Source organism: Platalea leucorodia (genome assembly GCF_965183815.1).
Source record: "Platalea leucorodia genome assembly, chromosome: 11".
NCBI classification, from domain to species: Eukaryota; Metazoa; Chordata; class Aves; order Pelecaniformes; family Threskiornithidae; genus Platalea; species Platalea leucorodia.
In genome coordinates, this window is record NC_138833.1 from 24,406,922 (window position 1) to 24,426,794 (window position 19,873).

The window sequence follows — 19,873 nt, forward strand, 5'->3', positions numbered from 1 at the left end:
TGTTATTTAGTGTAGATGTTGCAGAAAACAATAAATGACCCAATGCTTCAATACAGGACTAGTCACACACCCTGGCATGTGAATCTAATGCAGGTTAAGTGCCCCAATTTAAAACAGAATTTTATCATGTCAAGGAGGAAAGTTATCATCATGTCAGCTAAATAATCTATGGAAGCAGGAAGAAATGAGAGGAAAAACAAGGTACTCTGAAACTCATTTCATCAACTTCCAATTACTGTATTATCACTCTTCAATAAACATCTCATCTTCCTAACTGTCAAATAATTTCATCTGTTGATTTTCTGATATTAATCTTTATTAAACCTGTTACGACTTATAAGGAAAGAGGCATTCAAATTAAGAAGCAGTAATATTTGGTGTTCTAAGCATCCATCTGACTTGTAGCAAAGCAGCCGATGAACATAAAATAAGCAGCGGACTGGCTAAATCTTTCAGAAATTTCTAATAATGCCAGATGGAGGAGGTACGCATGACATTAACTACATACCATGTATGAACATCATTTTGGGGCAGTCTTTCAAAACCAGGTCTGTTATTCCACAATTGGTCAAGGTGATTCCAACAAGGTTTTTGGATTTCAAAGTCAGTACCTGGTGAAAATTTTAAAAAAAAAAAAAAAAAAAAAAAAAATCTATGACAGGGTAAAAACAAAGAAAAAAATAAAATAAACTGAATTTTAAAAGATACTGCCAGATACAGAAGGATATTAACTCAATACTAATCAATATACTACAGCTTCTGTTCGCAACAGGTATTTGAGATGACCAGGCTACTGATGGAAATGAGAAAAAAAAGACTTCCTGCTGATCAGTAACATCACAAACCGCCAAAGAACAACTTCACAAGATTAAAAGAGGAGTCATATCAGAAAGCACAATTTCTATTAGGAAAAAAAAAAAAAAAAGTATCATCTCTCAGGAACTTCAAACCCTCTACTATTCAATTTCTATTTTCCAACTACAATGAAAAAAAAGGCAATTCTGGACAGTAGCCCTTGTTTAAACACAGAAGAAGGTATGGCAGAGAATCACGATTTGAACTTCCCATACCAATGTATTTTACCAGGACTATCTCAGAGGGAAACCTCACATGGAGGGTTGAACATTATATACATAACTTATTTAATCCTCTATGTCCACTATCAGCGTTAGAAAAATAAAGTATGCATCAACCTCAAGAAACACCTAAGCAGAATCATTTCCAATAGCATGAGCACAGGGAGAATGTAATAAGAAAGGATCTTTTTGGGTTTTTATCTGAATTTTTCAAAGTTTTATCACTCAAAATTCTAGCAAAATTTAGCAGCCCAAAGATGAAGCTGACCAATTACACAAAGACGACTAGAGAGTTCTATTAAAACAAAGTAAACACATGTAAAGAGAAAAAAGAAGCACTCTGCAATGGGTTCTTCCAGTTCCAGCAATTTAAGCTGTTCCTTGTAACCACAGATAGTTAAAAAAAATTTTAAAACCACAATACTGTTCTTTCAAAATGGCATGTTTTAAGAAGAAAAATCATGCACCCAAAAATATCTTTTATGCTAATCACAAAAGCTGTAATGCATCCTAGTAACCAGAAAAATATTATGGGACACATTCACAAAAGCTATCTTAAATTAGCGAGGCTAAGTTCTTCACTGGACAGAGAGGGGAAAATAAAAGCAAGCAGATTCCTTTACAGCAGAAGTCAGAAGAGAAGCTTAAGTTAGCTGTTCAGAGTCACCCTCTGAAGCCGTCTCATGCTCGGCTAGAGTATGATCCTTGGGTAAACAGCCCCAGTGCAGTAAGCCTGACCTTGCAATTTCTCCTTCCATGACTGATCTTCACTGCAGAAGAATTAACTCATGTTATTTATATACTAAGAGAATCTCCAGCCTGCAAAGTAACAGCTGAGTTGCTGTGTCCAGAGGTAATTACATATCCTACGTTTCTTTTAACAGCAGTAGCCTATGCTGTTGTTTCAAAAATAAATGCCAGAGAATAAATTTTTTCCCTGCATATCAAGAAGCACACCGTGGGAAGGCAGGACTTCATGCAGCACTATAGCCATGAGCATCTGACAAACTTCAAGTTTAGCTTTAGCTTATACTTAGCTCTTCTCAGCCAGAGTATCACTGCACATAACACAGAAATTTCCTGTATATGGTTAAGACCAGAGAGCAGCAACATCAGTTATAACTCATCTGGCTCTACAGAGAAGACAAGCTTGTATAATTCCATCATTGTTCACGAGCATCCCCAGCTGATAAACCTGTAGCAGGTGAGGAAAAAGACCTTACTTGAACATGATCATCTTCAATAACCGGGTCACTTGTACTTGTGGACTTGTCAGCTGTCCTTTTCCGCTTTGTGGTTTGCCGTGGCTTTGGCTTGGCCACCTCTGAAAACAGAAAACCAGAAAAATCTTTCTTCTGTTTACATTTCAGGAGAACAACAGAGGCATTAGCTGAAGTGCTAGAGGCAAACGTCCAATAAGAATGTACGTTTCTTACATAAGCAGATCAAAATACCTGTCTGACTTGAAAACAACTATCTCTCTTTTCCTTGCACAAAAACCACTTTCACGTTTGTTGTTCAGAATCATTCATACTAAATAACTTGGGCCAACGGGGTGGGCTGTTTATAGATGAAAACACAGGAATGCTGAACCTACAAGTTCAACATCACATAAAGATGTGGAGCCAAGAAAAGAACAGAAGATGAACTGTTAGGTTACACTTGGTTCTCTGCAGCAAACAGAACATTCTTGACAAACACAAGAACCAAAATAGCTTTAATGCTTTAAATAGTAGAAATAATCTCAAACTACTTGAAAGTCTGCTCTTTATAACTGTCACTAAGTTTTTCCTAATATTGCAAAGGATGCCCAGATATAAAATACTTCGATGTTCCCAAGCTGCTTCTTACTCCATTTCATGTACCAGTGACATCAAATTCCTGCTTGATTTAAAAGATGAGGCTTTGAAAAGAAATGATGATAGATGACCACCCTTACTTCCTACAGTAAGAGAAAAAAAATGCCCCAGAATTAGTTTTCTGTGATTAACAGAACAAAACGAGAAATTATTTTACTAAAATTAAGCTTCCTTTGCCTTTTTTGTTAAAACATATGGCATGTTCACAAAGATTCACACTCAAGATAGAAGTGCAAAATATTAGAGACTATACATGAACTACTCCATTCTACACTACCATTAACATTAAAAAATATCTCTTTTCCTACTTAACATCATCAGATTCCACCAATACATGTAAACTATTAATTAACATGTGACATTCAATGGGCACATGAGCTCCAGAATTCAGGCTACTGCTTTAGGGGCACCACAGGTTGAAAGATGTAATCTTAAGTACTCAACTTGTGGCAGCCATGAATCATCATCCACAGGGAATTTTTTTGACAGTTCCTAGAGTATCTACAGATAGTGAGATACTTCCTAGATTTATGATAGGAAAAACTTTCAATTTTGTGTTGAATTGTTCACGGTGCAGCCCAAGGATAAGAAATCTTTACAGAAGGTTTAACATAACATGCATTTTAAAATGTGAAAAGCTTGCTTCACTACAAATGCAAACTAAAAGAAGTTTAAAAAACCACATTTATTACAAGAAAAAGCGTGGCTTACATTTTTACAAAAGCAAAAATCAAAATTACACACGAGTTGTCCTTCAGCCAGGTAGTCTGTGGTGATAAGGCTTTTAAAACGTCACTGTCTTTTAATATTTGACTTGTTCCACTGTTTAATATGAGTAAATAATTTAAAGGGGGAAAAAATATTTCTACTGTCAAACATAGGTTTGTTACAGAAGCCAAAAACCACAATGTCATTTATGCTAGAATAATAGAAAGCAGTCATATTCAAGGCACATTTTTAGACTATTTATGGAAAAACATTTCCAACTCTGTAATAAAGCATTTTCAGGTTATACTCTAATGAGCTGTATATCCTACCCTAGTGAAGAAAAGCACTGTAACAGCCAGGCAGAAGAAGTCTCACTGCCCTGTGTATTAAATACAGATTTAAAAGATAAAAATGACACATCAAGTCTCATATTCTGCCTCAATCATCAGCTAATATCTGATGCTTCAAAGCGGAAAATAACTGCATAAAGACATACATATAATTGTATGGAGCTGGGAAAACAGTTCTGACTGTTACTAAGCTAAATATAGGAAATACTGAGATATTTTTCTCCACAAGCAGAACAGATCTTTTTCCTGACTAACAACTGAATCATGTAAACAGAGATACTTTCAGAAAGATAACCTAATTTAATACTTCGATCTGACTGACTTCACTTCATGTTTTGGTAACGGATGAGGATAGAGAGGAAATATTTTTTTTATTTTTGTAGACTAAGTACTAGTCATAATGGAACAAGGTAGAAAACAGACATTTTAAATTTAATAGCAAGATCATTTCTTCAATCTGAGATGCCTCTAGCTACAGAACAATATCCTAGGTGATTTAGGTTTCATTAATGCTTGAGAACATTAAGATAAACTGGAAAGACACTAGGACATATGGTGTTTGAATCATTCCACGTTAACAGAGATACGAATTTGCGATCAACCTCTTCTACCTCCAACGCATACAGTCCAGTAACTGGCATGTTTCATTTTTCAGTTTCATTTTACTTGCCAGATATTCTCAGCAAAGAATCCTGGATATATGAGGTAATTATAAAGTGTGCCATGGCAGACTAAGATTATTATTTTGGAAAGCAAGTACATTTGGAAGAAACAGCAAGTTCCCCCCTCACATCTATTCTTTTCTCCCAACATTCCTGGCTTCATGCCAGCCCTTCAGGACTTTGGTTTTATTTTATCATTTTGTTTGTTTTACATGATGTGAAGCACGAACCTATTTAATGAAAAGACAATTTTCAACGAGTTTGATCACCATGCCTTATACACTTGGAAGTAGAATCCAATATGCAGGTGCACAAGCTTGGCTCCATTATAATTATGGCTTTCTTTATTGGCTGATTAAGTATCAGTTGTTAACTTTTGCCTTCTTGCTAAGATCTGAGCATACCTGCTGTCTTCTTCCTTTTAAAGGGAGAATTTTAATGGGGGAGACAGTCTTATGTTTCAATGAATAACAGCCTTCACAGGAAGAGAGAAGCTGTCAAAAGAAGTTGCATTTGGTTTTCAAATGAGTAAATCAAACGCTGTTTAGCATGTACGGATAACATACAGAAATACTTGCACGGAGAAAAACGTCACTGGCACTCATTCAGAGAGATCTGTTATTTTACCCAGCTATGACAGTGAAGTCAGCCATTTCTGTTCCATCAATATTCTGTCCCTTTGACAAACCACTTAGTTTTAAATTCTTAACCAGTAAACTTAATGTTTAACTTCAGTATTATCTGTGGGTGTTGCTGTTGTTCAATACTGTCTCATGCAAGCACAGTAGTTTACTCAGAAATTAACATATGCATATAGGTCATACCTGACTCTGACACCAGAGGGACATGGGACAGCTTGCTTCTAGCTCTTGTTAGTGGTCGGCGAGGATACTCTTCCTTATACTCCATCTCACAGCTCCTTCTCTGGGAGCCCCTGCTCTCCTCCTCACTGGCAGGCGCACAGGCACTCCCACTAGTCCTCTCATCACTTGTCTCTCCTGGAGGCCCACAGTTTGGCAGAGTCCTAAGTGCAAAATCTGACCCAGCGCTATTTGGTCCGTTCCTGCAGGCCCGACTCGTGGATGTGCAATCCCCACCACAATACCCACTAGTCCTCTGTTGTGCATCCTGTGGCTTGTAGCAGGAACACCTGGAACAAACAGAGCTCTCCTCGGTCTCTCTCTTGCTGGAACCTTCACTTTTACAAGGCGAGCAGACACATTGCCTGGATTCATCTCCAATCGCTGGACTGGTGCCAGCAGAGTGGCTATTAGCTGTCTGTGCACAGTCAGGGCTAGGAGAAATAGCACGGCAGGAGCTGGATGTTCCCGTTGATCCTGTAGCATTACTGCAACCTGGGTAAGAATCTTTGCTTTTGTTCCTTTCAGGCATGTCACTTGCTGCTTTCATGTCTGCTTTAATCTGCTCACTTGTTACTTGACAACCTTTCTCACAGCTGCTTTCCTTGGTATGGAAGTGCTTTGTCTGGCCCACTTGGCTGGCACTACATCTCTTCCGCAGTGGTGTCTTCCCTTTACCACTCACTGGAAGAGTTAAGCGAGAGAGAACAGTGAGACAACCTAATACACAGTTTAAATAAATGCTAAGTGCCACTCTGTTAGAGATTACTTAAAACAGAAGGCAGCCTAGAGGCCAATGACAAATCTTGTCAGGACCATGCTGCTATTCACATGACGTGAGAATTAATAATATTTCTAGCAGTTGCTGAACCTCTAGAACGTCTTGCAGCAATTCTTGTAGTGATGTGCTGGAGTGTTTGTCAGTAAATGAGATGCATATTTGCCAGAGAGGCTAATATTTTCACAAAGCAGCTAACCGGTTAAAAAGGCCAAAGCACAAAAACATGAAAAACACACTGATAATAGGCTTCCATTTTCTTATATATGAGGAATAAATCTGAGGAATTAAATAGTACCATAGATAGGACTAAAGTTTATGCTCTCCATAGCAATCCTTAGCTCCCCCTCCTGGGTACAGGAAGTGGTGTCAATAGGTAGCAGTAGTCTCAGTTTACAGATGGATAAAAAAACATAGCGAATAGTGTACAAATCACAATAGGAACTTAATGTCTACTGTCTTAATCCTCTCAGCTAATTACACTAAGCCAAGCCCAAAAAAACATTATTGGCACTACAAAAGTTTATGCAAATTGCCTCCAAACGCAGGTTATTTCAACCCTCAAACCAGAACTGACATCTGCGCTATAAGCACAGCACTCTACAGATTTCCAAGTTGAAACTACCAGTCTTGTTGAAACATACTAAAATGACAGGGGGCTGATGTGTAGGGAGTATGCTAGTTACAACAGGAAGATACTTGATCCATTACAGCTTTGATATGTCCTAGGCTTTGCAGAAATTAAACCAGTACTAGACCAGTACATTTCTCAGTCCTTCACAATGCAGGATTTTTATGTTAACTGCTTAGCTAAATATTCATTAAGGCTTAATACCATATGTACTTCATCTGTCAATGACTTGTAGATTACAATTCGACTTCAACCTCCTCCTTTCTTGTGTACATATGAAACTACTTCACTTAGAATACAAACTACAGAAAATAGCATGTCACCTCTGTTGCTGGAAAGGCTGTACGTCATATGGCATCGGACCCAGGACTCGGACTTGGTGCCACAGCTTATAGCTGTAAACAGCTTATAGATGTGCAGCTTATAGCTGTAAACTCAAAAGACAGGGAATGTCTTTTTCTGTGTCTCTCTCTAATTGTCATACTACCATGAAGTTCTAGGCCTCTGGATCATAATAATATATATACTACTACTACTACTGATATGTATACACATACACACACACTATAATAGTAAGTGTTGGCCGGAAGTGAAGACAACAGTACTGAACATCACCCTAGAATTCTAACTATCGTCCAAAGCTCCCATCAAAGTAAAGTTGATCTTAAAGTGTCCCCTTCAGGACACTCCCACAGGGCCCCCATGAACCAAAAGCTGGCTACAGCTCTCATGCATTTGTCCCAACGGTCACATTTTGTTTCAGTTGACAGATGAATCATACGGACAACATAGCTGCAAATTTGGCTTCACAGACACGAGAAATTCTGTGCACTTGGAAATCCAAAAGAGGAGCTGCAGGTTTCTGTATCCAAAGCAGTGCAGCACCACTATTTTTGTGTTTCTGTACAGTGACTATGTGATTGGAGCTCAGAGATGTGTCCTTACACCTCCGTTCTAGATTTATAACAGGAAGAAAAGACTAGGGGGCAAACAAATGAACATGCCTTTTATAAAGCTAAAAATAAAACTGAACAAGATGGAAAGACTGAAGCTTAAGAATAAATTTTGCTTAACAGTGCCAGGAACCCATTTGTTCCACACCTGAAGGTTCTCTGGTTTCCACTGGATCTCTGCTTTTCTCTTCTCCATCTGAGTAATTCTGTGCAATGCTATTAGAGATGCAGGCTCTTGAAGTCCCCATGTTTTCTTCCTCATCCTCACTGTCTGAATCATGGACAGTAATGGGTGCTGCTTTTACAACAGGCTGAATGCCACTTGGTCCTGAAAACAGAAGAAGAATGCCAACAGTTCATGTAAAAATAAACATGGGTTACAGGGCTGAAGAACTTTTAGAACTGCTTGAAAAATTGACAAGAGATAAATTTGCTTCAATTCAGCCACCCATTCTGTGGTGCTCTCATTAAAATCCAAATATGAGAAGAGCAAAACACTGCATTTCAGCATTAAAACATTCTAGTTTGGAAGAGGAAGAGTGTCACAGTGTAAGACAAAACACAGGTTTTCTATAATGTTTCTCTGCTTCAGAACAGCTTAAATGTTCTTCCACAATAGTACCAGTAACTGCTCAACTACGTATTGTAATCAGTCCCTGAAACCTCCACCACAGAGACAGAAATGTCGGTCAGAACATCTGCAATTATCCTTCTAAATCTAGCCAGCAGAAGTAGGAAGGAGAAGCATGAATTATCAAGCTTCAGCATAAACGTGCTTTGTTAGTTACCTCTCCTGGCTACTAACCAAAAGCATTAGCCAATCACAATGACTTATCTGCCTGTCAATAACACAAGAAATGAACAGGAACATGAAGTTAAATAACATTTTTAGGAGTTATCTTGAAAAAGTGAACAGATCCAGCATACGTGTATGTTACTTCATGTTGTTGGCATATTTAGTAGAAAATTATGTTGTCCAGCAAATAGTGGCTATAAAAGAAATCAAGACTGCCTTATGTCACTAATGTGTATCACTAATGATGTCACTAATACAAATTAAATTAACATGGAACAAGTTGTTCTGGCTTGAAAAAAAAAAGCAAAAAAGAAGTGAAAGAAGTAAGGCCATTAACACCAACATCGGAACATGACAAGCTCATTCAGGCCTTCTGAGTCTTTTATTATACTGGGCACAAAACCAAGACTTTAAGATCAAGATACTTTACTCCATGTGCAAAAGAAAACTGGGGACTGTAAAACAGACTTTAAATTTCTTCACAGCAGTAAACTGTGCTAGCATCATCATTCCAAACACACCAGACAACCCAGCTGAAGAAAACCATCCAAAAACAGACTTATACTGAAAAATTTAACCCCTCAAGAAGGGGATACCAAAAGGTAATTTCTTTCCAAAACCAGAGTTACCTGCTTGCTCTTCGTCAACCTCCATAGGAACAACAGCCTGGCTGTGAGCCGGGAGCTCATTCTGGCCCTGCCCAGCAGCCATTCCTTCTTCCTGCGCCACCTCCTCCATCTCATTCAGTGCTGAAAAGATTAAGATGAGGTCATGAAGAGGAAACAGAAGGAACAGAGCCCATAAGTATAGGAGGCATTCAACCGGCACCCACAGAGAGTCAGAGAATCCTCAAGAAATAGGTAACAGCTGCCTTGATTCCTTCAGTGAGTCTCTAGGTTGCACAAAGTCTCTCACAGATTTGTTCTACATCTCTTTAGCCAAGGCCCCAGCCTAACTTTTGGGGTCTACTTCTCCCAAATTTTCCACTCCTCCTCAGAAGTTTTGGTCTACTACACTGAGCAGCATAATGAGGATTTACATGTTCCTTCCCTCCCATGACTTCTGCCTTTGCTGGGAAAGTTTAAAAATATACCATCTGACACTGTGATGTACTCCCAGCTCTAACCAGAGGAACCTAGAAAACACTTTACACTTCCACGGATGAGTATCGCACTGAAACTCTACATTGCTAACATCTGTACTGACGTGTATCATTGTATTGTAATGTGCCTGTAATGGCTATTAGATACAATACAAAGACAGCTTTTATCACACAGGTATCAGAGAGGTGCAGACAGCCCTCAGAAAAGATTAAAAGTTACATACCAGGAACTGAAAGAGCAACAAGCTTTCAATGTATAGTCGTATCATCTCTAGGACACTACATGAGTGGCAATGCAAATAAAATTTCTCCCTACAAAGGTTCACAAAGATCACAGATTACCCTCAGCTGCAATCTGCTGCTCTTCAGCTTGACCATCTTGCCGCAGCTCATTCTCCTCATTCTGGTCATTTGGGTGTTGGTGATTGTTGTGGTGGATGTTTGGATTATTGTTATTCTGGTGGTTGTTGTTGTTGTCATTGTCATTGTTAGAGTTCTGATTGCTGACTAGGGCAGATGAGACACCAATTCCTGTGCCTGCACTTAGGCCCACACGAGCACAACCCTGAAAAAAAGGAGCAAGTATTACGATTGGAAAACACGGACGCATTATCTCAACAACATATCATAATGCCAACAGAAAAGGCATTCTGTCACTAGTATCTGGGACAGCAGAACAATATGCATGTGAAGAACAGGGAAATTGTCCCCAATATTTCCTTACACTACACGTTGCAGATGTCCATCTTAAACTTGGCAACCCAGAAAAGTTACACTCTTGTTAAACTCCTAATGAAAGGGAACTCCACAAAGCATATAATCTTACTTTATTATATTGTATGTCATTTGCTATGAGATCATATTACATCAATACAAATAGCAGATTATATAGTCCTCCCAGAACACAGTAGCCTCAAGATAGAATTAATGATCAAAGAAAGCAGTTTTTTATGTAGGCAGTTTTCATTACGTTACAAGAGCTGTTACAGATTTGTGTTACAGTGTGGGAGAGGGGACAACATGAAGAAATAAAATTCCTAAGCTTTGAAAGCACTCCAGCAGGGGAACAGTACCCCCATTTCACCCACTACAAAATTGTAAACAGATACATAAGAGTGAAAAAAAAAAAAAAAACATATAAAAAGCATCAGCAAAATGAAGTAGCAGCAGAGACCTCAACAGAAACACAGAATCAACGCGAGTCTTATTTCCTGGTCACATACTCATACAACATCATACCTTGCCACTGCTCCCATCTGCAGAAGCAGCATCGTTCTCCCTAACATATCATGATAATAGCAACTGCAAACCAAAGTCATTTATTTACCAAGCTATTTAATTAATTACAGCTTTTAAAATAATGCATAACAGCTGGAGCTCACCATATTTCAAATGAGCTGGCAACAATAAAAAGCACAACCATTCCCTGAAAGACTCACCTTAGGAGGTTCACGGAACATCTGGTCCAGAGAAATAAATTCTAAGCTTGGCAATAACTCAATGAACTGACTAAAAGAATCTAGCTTTATTGCATGGCATCGCACCAGGGTGAGATCAACCAGTCGGGTCCACCTTGAATGATCTGCAGAAAAGAAGAGATGCATTTCCTGAAGAATTCCTATCTCACTTATTTTTCATTATACCCTTTTCAGATTTGAGAGCAGGCATCTTCTGTATCTCCACTCTGACTGTTACCAGCATCATTATGGTTCCAAACCAAGCATCATCTACTGTGCTTACTAAGAAATAGAACAAGCAGTACTAACAGCAGAAAAATTCTGGTTTATTATCACAGCAATTCATATAATATTTCTAAAATTTCAAAGGTGTGCAATACCTGTGATCCAATTATTTGGGTTATGTAGATGTGGGCAGTTGTAAATGACCAGATACTTGATGCAAGAAAAAACTTCATTTACAGCTTTCATACCAATATCTGTAATAATTCCTGGATTTTCAACCACATCAGCCAAGCCATACTTCACCAAGTCTCCATTCGTCATTTTACCTATGAAAAAGATAGTAGCAAACACAGCAGTAAATTTCAGAAACTTGCCCTTTATAGCATGATTTTCTAACTCCCTATTTTAGTCCAATTTGGCAAAATGAACCAGATTATTACTTCCGTTCAATATAGCTAAGACGTTCCCAATTTCAGTAAGAGTTTCAGGAAGTGAAGAAAAACATATTTGGCTGTATGAGATCAGCAGCCTCAATATGGGTATGTTAATATTCTTTTTAATCACTCTTAGAAAATGATTGAAAACACATCAACTTATTTAATCCTTCTATTTGTCAAATAATTTATGTACATTAAAAATGTCATACACTGTAGTAAAAACTCATCAACATATCCTAGATGAAGAGTTTCAAACTGTGGAAATTCCAGTTCAGCCATCTTCAAAGCAGAAAAAACACCATCTTTGGTCAAGGAAGGCTGGATCCGCACTTCATGCAACCTGAATGCAATTAAGAATTGTTCATATTAAAAGGCACACCAAAACATAATTGTCATAGAAACCACTCAAGAAGGTGCCCTCTTGTAATAAAACAAAAATATTCTTTCAACAATGGCAGGATTAACAGGATATTTGTTGTATCTTTATGGCCGTATTTGGCAGTTACATAGCAATATAGTTGTGAGACTAACAGCACCACACTTTTCAGATATAGGTCTGAGAAGGCGGCCTATGACACAAAGTGATTCAGAAACAGACATAACTCCAGTTATTTTAGCCACAGAATAGTCCTGTTACGTAAAGTTTAAATGTTTATTCCTTACATTTTTGAAGGCTATTCTGCTTCTTCACATTCTTGGACTTCATTACTAAGACACTTCTTTTGAAAAAGAAGAAGGGGGAAAAGAAAGATCTAAAGGCCCATACCTTCGTGCAGCGGTTATGATGAGGTAGCCAAGATCCACTTCAAGTGCGTTCTTGCAAGCTCCCAGAACTATAGTGTGCAAATTCCTAAAACCACCTGACAAATAAAAAACATTCTTTCACTTCAGTCACAGATCACAACCTTAAGTCTTATACTACACCAGTGTCATTTTGACAAGTGAATTCATACAACACTTTTTTTTTTTTTTTTTTTTTTTTTAGCAAATCAATAAGACACATATTTGCACCCAACTCCCCTCCAATCCTGCTAGTGCTACTTACCAACAAATGCAACTGGAAGGTTAGCTTACCAGTCAAGAGTTAATTGCAGTTAAAAGATCAAAACAATACTCAATACAGAGCTATATTTAGCACCATAACCATAGTTCCAAACTCGATCCCTTTAAAGTAATAATCAAGAAAGGATATGCTATAGACAAAAAAGCCGAGCTTCACATGCCTCCAGTATTTGCTAATATTCTTATTTCTTTGTTTGTTTAAGTATGAGAGATAAGAAGTTTCATACCTGATCTCCAACTGTCTTCTACTACATGCTGGATAAGTCCTCCAAGAAACGGAACACGAACCAGTTCTAAATGCTCCAAATTTCGAGCAGAAGCCAGGCCTGTCACTAGGGGAACATACTTCAAAGAATTTGTGGGTCCTACATAGAACAAACCAATACAGACAAAGAAGGTTGTTCACTTAACAACACTGAACATATCACGTTAAAGAATTTAAAAATGTCCACATATATCCATCTAGATCAGGAAGTCAACAGAACAACGTAGCACCAAATAACATACAGGAGAGGGATACGTTTCTATCCAACACCATGAATAAAACAGTAACTGTTTTCAGAATCTTGTATTCTAAGATTTCCATTTACAATTGGTGCCTATGCAGCTTTAACAGAATTAGTAGATTTCCTACACACTAAAACATCCCCTCCATATATGAATCCCTCTTACCGGCACAGTTCCTCATGACAAAAGTGCGCAAGCTGATACAAAGGAAATCTTTAAAAGGCTGTGGTTTGGTGAGTCTCACCCACTTCAAATAAAGGTGCCTCAGCATTGGGATACAAGGAATCTCAGGGACATTCACCCCTAATAATACATAAAGAAAACAAACATTTTAAACAAGCTTTAAACTATAAACTCCAGGATAAATTTCTCTGGATTAACATTCTCGCTTTAAAAAGGAAGTCCTTTCTTTGCTATGTGGCATGTGAGAAAAGCTGTAAACATTTTAAACACCAGTTCTGCATCACAGTTTGTCAACAAGGTTTTTCAGAATTTGCCCTTTGGACCTGCTATCAGATATATCACAACTAATATTTCAAAAACGCCACATGCCAAATTCCCTCTCTTAAAAAGAATTACAATCTTGCAGAGTTTCAAACCCTTTAAATTCACCTGTGTTGAAGCCAACTACTTCACCATTACCACACTTACCTACTAAGTGCAAAGTCTGAATTTTAGCTCCTATAGGAATTTTCAGCTTGTTCTCAGGAGGAATTGGAAAAGCACCATTACGATTACGAAACTTCCCTAAAATGTGAACTTGTGGCATATATGTCCAAATAGCTTCCACCAGCTCTAAATGAGAGGTCTCAACACCCTGGATAAAAGGAAGCAAAGCAAATGCTCTAACACCAGTTCAAGCAACAATATCCTCTTAACTTCTCAATAACGCACTATACATAATGCAATGTGTTATTGCACTTTAAATTTGTAGCAAGACTTGTCTTTTTAAAAGCAGACGGATCAGAGTTTTAACTCATTTCTGGACTTAAGAGCACCTGTAATTCCCACTGGTGCAACAGAAAATAGTACTCATTTGCAAATATGGTCACAATTAACTGCTACTCTGTACAGCTAGATCCAAATACAAAGCCCAGGTCTGAACACGAAGCCCTGTGCCACATTTCTTCTGCTCTGTTAACATGCATCATCTCAGCTGCTGAACAAGGTTCTCTCTTGAGCTTAACCACTCACCAGCAGATTTGGACAGGCCTGCAAAGCCTCTAAAACTCCAGGAATGCTGAAAGCTTCATGGCCACGGACTCTGCGTCTTTCAAGATACCTGGGATGAAGACCATAAAGTTGTTCAATGTCTGGCATCTTCCTCAGCAGCGTTAGGAAACTGGAATCAGTGAAACCTAAGATGACAACAACAGATTTGGTATTTGTGTGACAGCAGACACCTAGCTGTAAAGGGAAAGCCAAATACATCGTTCTCTTTATATGGTAGCATAAATTCTACAATGTCGAAAGATGTACTTGGTGAAGCAATAGCTTATCTTCTACTTCCAGATTCTAGAAATCATGACCTACATACCCTTCTGCCTTGAATTTTGCAGGCTTGCTATAGGTTTCCTTCATGGCTACAGGGTTAACTATACTTTCTCCCTTCTCAGATGAAGCACATCTGCAGACTGTCAGCCTTTGTGTCTCTGTCTTTCCTGGAATTCCGTTTATCAACTACATGGCTCAAAAATGCCCAGCTGGATTGGTTATATGCAGTTCATCACTATTCACCACAGCTCCCAATTCTCAAAGAAATCCAACAGTTTCGTAAAGCAAAGGATTATTTTATTCTAACATAAAACAACACATAAAAAGGATTTTAAACTAGTAAATTACCTGTATTTACATCTATCTTAGGTTAGGTCTAACCATCTGCCTGATATTAGCCCTAATAAATCTAACTTTGCAGATCATCTAACTTTTAGAATTCACTCATTTTAGCTCTCTCCCCCAACAAATCCCAGCACTGTAATTTAAATCCAACAGAAATCCTAATACTCACAGGGTTGACCTAGGTTGCCAAATTTATCTATTGATCTGAAGATGGCTTGACGTGTGACATCAAAACTTATTTATTCTTACATTGTTAAGTGTTGGCAGATGAGTTGCTCTCTCATTCCATTGTATTTTTTCCTGCCTGCATGCAAACAGCCTCTTCTTGGATTAACCCTTGGATTAACTCCCTTACAATAATCAGACAAACACAGATTGTATTTACAGATTGCTACAGAGAATCACCGTTTCTGGTACAGTTATATACACACACACACACACACAGACACAGATAAATTTTCCAAACCACATACTTGAAGAAGCCACCCAAATCTCACAAAAGGCAAAAGGAATTAAACATCTAACTCCTTTTACTGCTTTTGAAAATTCACCCTGCACACATCATTATAAATACCAGGATAGCACAGACAGTTTTGCTCAATACCACTTTAATGCCATATCTTGAGTGAGCGCATTACTCACCAGTGGGCATGTATTCCCACCAACGGCCTGCACATAGATCCACAACCTTCACTACTCGCAGATAAAGAGTGACTGCTTCCTTCAGCTTCCTGGACAGGCATTCCATGCACATGATATCCTGCAAGGGAAGGTACCTTTGGGAGAGGAAAAAACACCCCTCTGATATATCAAAGGTGGATCCTTTTCGACTTTTTCCAAACTAAAAAACATCCCAAGCATGACCACACAATTTCATATATTTCTAACACCTAATAACATAAATTCAAACAGAATTTTCAGACCATACTCTAATAAAGTGTGAAATTTTGCTAAGCAGAATGACTCACCAATTTTTGACAATGAATATAGGACATTTATGGTACAAATATAATATTAAAATGGAGAGATCCTTTAGTTCTCCAACAAATACTGCTGAACAAACCATTTGCCACAATAGTTTCTACATGGTTTCATTAAAGGTACTTTCATTTTCTAGTACATATTAGCATGCTCAATTTGCAAACATTTTGGAGAGCTATTGTTTTTAAAGAACTTGTCAGTAAGACATTATGTTTTGAATATAATAGGCATGAGTAAACATCTTGGGAGAAGGAGTGTGCTGTAGGGAAGATTATAGACTCATCCAAGTTCCCTTCTACACACTATGAAGCAGCTGCAACAATTTCAAAACATGCACCTCAACTATGTCATTCCCAAGATACATTTCTGCACCGAAATCAATATTTAAACACTTGTTACCACACAGTGGTGAACAGAATTAAATCACTTATTCATTTCTTCTTCTTCTTCTACCATTCATAACATTCACATAAATTAATTTTCCAAGTATCCAAATGAATTCTGGGACTGAAAAAACATTTCTCACCCCTTTTTATCCAGTTTTTATTCACCAGTTCACTCGTGATACATCTACACTTTCTGAATACTATGTGACACAAGCATCAATGCAGGTAAGATTGGGAAAAAAAACCAGAAAACAGAATCATAAACAATAAATTGACTTCTGACAGGCTGCTCACCTAAAGATGTGGCAAAGCACTTCATGAGAGAGTTGGTTCATGTAATCTTTTGGCTCATCAGCTTTGGTAGACTCAGAGCCTTCCCTGTTCACTGAGCATGGTTTCACATTTTTCCGCCGGGGACCCATATTTGCAACGATTTCTGATTAAAGGAAATGTTCACAATGTCATGCAAATTCAGTGCAACTGAAAGAGAAAAGGAACAGAGAGTAGAGAACACACCAGTTAAGCTTCGTTTACCAAAAAAACCAGGAAAATCTGCCAATAAAGACAAGCTCCAATACAGCTGAAATGAGTTAATTAAGAAATAGAAAAATTCTTCCAACAAGTTATAGTTTGCCCCATACATGAGGTCTCAGACATAACCTGACAATTATTAGATAAACTAGAAAGTCCCTTTGAGCTAAGAGAAACTGACAAAGAGGGAGATCACCACAGGTTTAATAAGAGATCAATTCTTTTGCTTGAATAAAATGTCTTCAGAGATACCATCCACACACTACTTGATCACGACAAATCACAGGAAAGCAGTGCGGAGACTACAGAGGTTACCAAGCTAGGTTACCAATACCAACTAGGCATGTTCCAGTGAAACAGAAAGCCCAAATTCCCTGTCTAGCAGAAAAACAAATATTTTTCCTTTTAGAAAAAACAGACTCCTACTGATCATTCCCAAAAAATGCCCTAATAAAGGTCCTCAAACTAGCTCTTCTTAAGAGGTTAGAATACCAAATAAAATATGCAGTTTGCTTAAAGATCAAAGCTCCAGAAAAACTGAAAGACCTTGCCTCAGCAGCAATGTGCAGGATATCCTCTCCTCTTTTCCTCTACCAAATTAATGTGTTCATGTCTGCATTGTTCCTGTAGCACATATACAGGGCACAGGAGGACTGAAATAACAACAGTATAGGTTTCATTTAAAAACATACAAATCGACTACAAGAAGTAACAAAAAAGTAACTAAAATAAATATTAACTTAATGTTAACGTTAGAATAACTGAGTTAACACTTCATGCAGATGAACGGCATGAGAAATGTTTTCACTACTGCGATTTAGCCGAGGAATGCTTTCCAGTAAGTAGGGTAAAGCATCATTGACTCAGTAAACCTGTTTAACAGGTTGAATACCAAAATTCAGAGGATGAGGAGAAACAACTTTAAAAAAAAGACAGATTTTGGAAAACTTATCAGAGTCCATTACAGCATTCACTGTGATGTAAATATATCACAGTGTTTGCTTTACATTATCTGGAAGTGGCAACCAAGAAGAAAACCAAACTACCTCATGGAAATGAAAAATTTTGCCTTCTCCAACACAAATGATTAATATGCTGGCACAAAATTTGAAATATTGATAGCTTCTATTGATAGCTTGTGGTCTAATTATTGAAAAACATGTGCTTTCACATGTTTCCGTATGCATTTTAAATGAACAACTGTATGTTGTCATAATTAATTTTATTTAAAATGGTGATATTAAAATAAAGAAATTAGCATGAAATATATTTCTACTCTTTTGGATTGGCTGGGACTTCTCCAGCCAAAGCTAAAGACACTGAGTTTGTTGCCTGTACACATACTATCCTTCTTTTTGCTGCACACTGGAAGGGTTTAGTATGCTCGTAATACTGCATTGTAATGTTGTTCAACTTCACGAAGCCCAAAACTGACTTCGAACTACTTATGAGATTGGATTCTGATGAAAACAAGTATTACACAGATTCCTAGTGAATGTCACCCGATGACTCAATTTGAACAGAGGGCAGGATACAACGTAAAAAATTCTAGATTGATGCAGACACATGATGAAGTACAATACAGCAGTATTTAAAGGACAGCATTAAAAAGACTGTGATACAAAGTAAAAGAAAGAAAGATATTAACAGACCAGCATATCGGGAAAAAGTCTGAAAGAAACCTGTAAAATTTTAATGCAAGGAACACAACCTACCCTCTGAGCTTGGACTGTAGTTTAGTTTGGCTCCTGCCATTAAGTAAAAGGGAGAAAGAATGACCTAGTCTCTTATGAGGCAGCACTTTCTGCAAAATACGTTCTCTTTTTGATACTATTTTGAGCTAACATGTGCAGCTTTAACATCTCGCTCTACATGAGGAAGCTTACCCCATTTCCAAAAAAAAAAAAAAAAAAAAACCCCAACCTCTTCAGATATTTAATAAAGCTGATAAAACAGTTTTGCTCTCCCAGCTCAATTAATTCACGAGAGTCTTTGTATGAAACGACAGCTTGATGTGGTATCTTCGCGATTAGTAACCACTACACTGAACTTAAAAAGCTTAAAAAAGCACGGGGAGACCCGCGCCGCCTGGCAGAAACGATCGCTTTCGACAAAAACGCGGAGACAACAGCTAGGGATGGTCTGGGAAGCACTAATTTAAGAGAGGTGTTTCCTTATGGGGAGAAGGTATAGAAAAAAGAACAAATTTATTTTTGCATGGATAAGCAATATAAAAGCAGGTTTCCCCATAGCCCTCTTCCCCGCAGTCAGCCCAAACGCCGCCGTTCCCTCAGCGGGGGCGGCGTCTCAGGGCTTCCCCTTCTCCCCCACAGCAGCAGGAAGGAGAGCGGTTTTCCTCAGGGCCTGTCACACCGGGGAACGGCCCTCACCGGCCCCAGGCCGGGCCGCACCGAGGCTCCGGTGCCGGGCAACGACAGCCCCGGCCGGCGAAGGGGGACAGCGGCACCGCTCCGCCGCACCAGGCCCGCCCGCCGCGAGAGGACGGAGGGCGGCAGCCTCCGGCTCACCGAGCCCCGCCGGCTCAGCCCCCCGCCGCCGGCCCGTCGCTCCTTACCTGCCCCTCAGCGCCGCCCTGTTATTGTGGCCGCGGGGGGAGGATTAACCCCGGCAGCCGCTTCCGCCGCGTCCCCTTCCGCCAGCGCCGCTGTGCTT

General features: G+C 38.7%; 1 protein-coding gene across 13 annotated transcripts in view; it reads right to left on the reverse strand.

Annotated features, from left to right (window-relative positions):
- FBXO38 (F-box protein 38) overlaps window positions 1-19,873 on the reverse strand; it is a 51,542-nt gene extending 31,669 nt beyond the window's left edge. For 11 of the 13 annotated variants that reach the window (XR_014229469.1, XR_014229471.1, XR_014229472.1 and 8 more), the window contains exons 1-17: window positions 19,776-19,873; window positions 16,964-17,149; window positions 15,945-16,078; window positions 14,658-14,821; window positions 14,115-14,280; window positions 13,629-13,766; window positions 13,184-13,321; window positions 12,661-12,754; window positions 12,104-12,234; window positions 11,613-11,783; window positions 11,215-11,357; window positions 10,118-10,340; window positions 9,303-9,422; window positions 8,026-8,205; window positions 5,480-6,199; window positions 2,300-2,400; window positions 509-611 (exon numbers count right to left, since the gene is read on the reverse strand). Coding sequence is in view for 1 of the 13 variants with exons in the window: in XM_082324287.1 (XP_082180413.1) it covers window positions 509-611; window positions 2,300-2,400; window positions 5,480-6,199; window positions 8,026-8,205; window positions 9,303-9,422; window positions 10,118-10,340; window positions 11,215-11,357; window positions 11,613-11,783; window positions 12,104-12,234; window positions 12,661-12,754; window positions 13,184-13,321; window positions 13,629-13,766; window positions 14,115-14,280; window positions 14,658-14,821; window positions 15,945-16,078; window positions 16,964-17,091 (2,854 nt within the window). In the remaining 12 variants the exon portion in view is untranslated. Of the gene's footprint in view, window positions 1-508; window positions 612-2,299; window positions 2,401-5,479; window positions 6,200-8,025; window positions 8,206-9,302; window positions 9,423-10,117; window positions 10,341-11,214; window positions 11,358-11,612; window positions 11,784-12,103; window positions 12,235-12,660; window positions 12,755-13,183; window positions 13,322-13,628; window positions 13,767-14,114; window positions 14,281-14,657; window positions 14,822-15,944; window positions 16,079-16,963; window positions 17,150-19,775 lie in introns of those variants that run through there. The other 2 variants (XR_014229474.1, XR_014229470.1) reach the window with 2 other exon arrangements.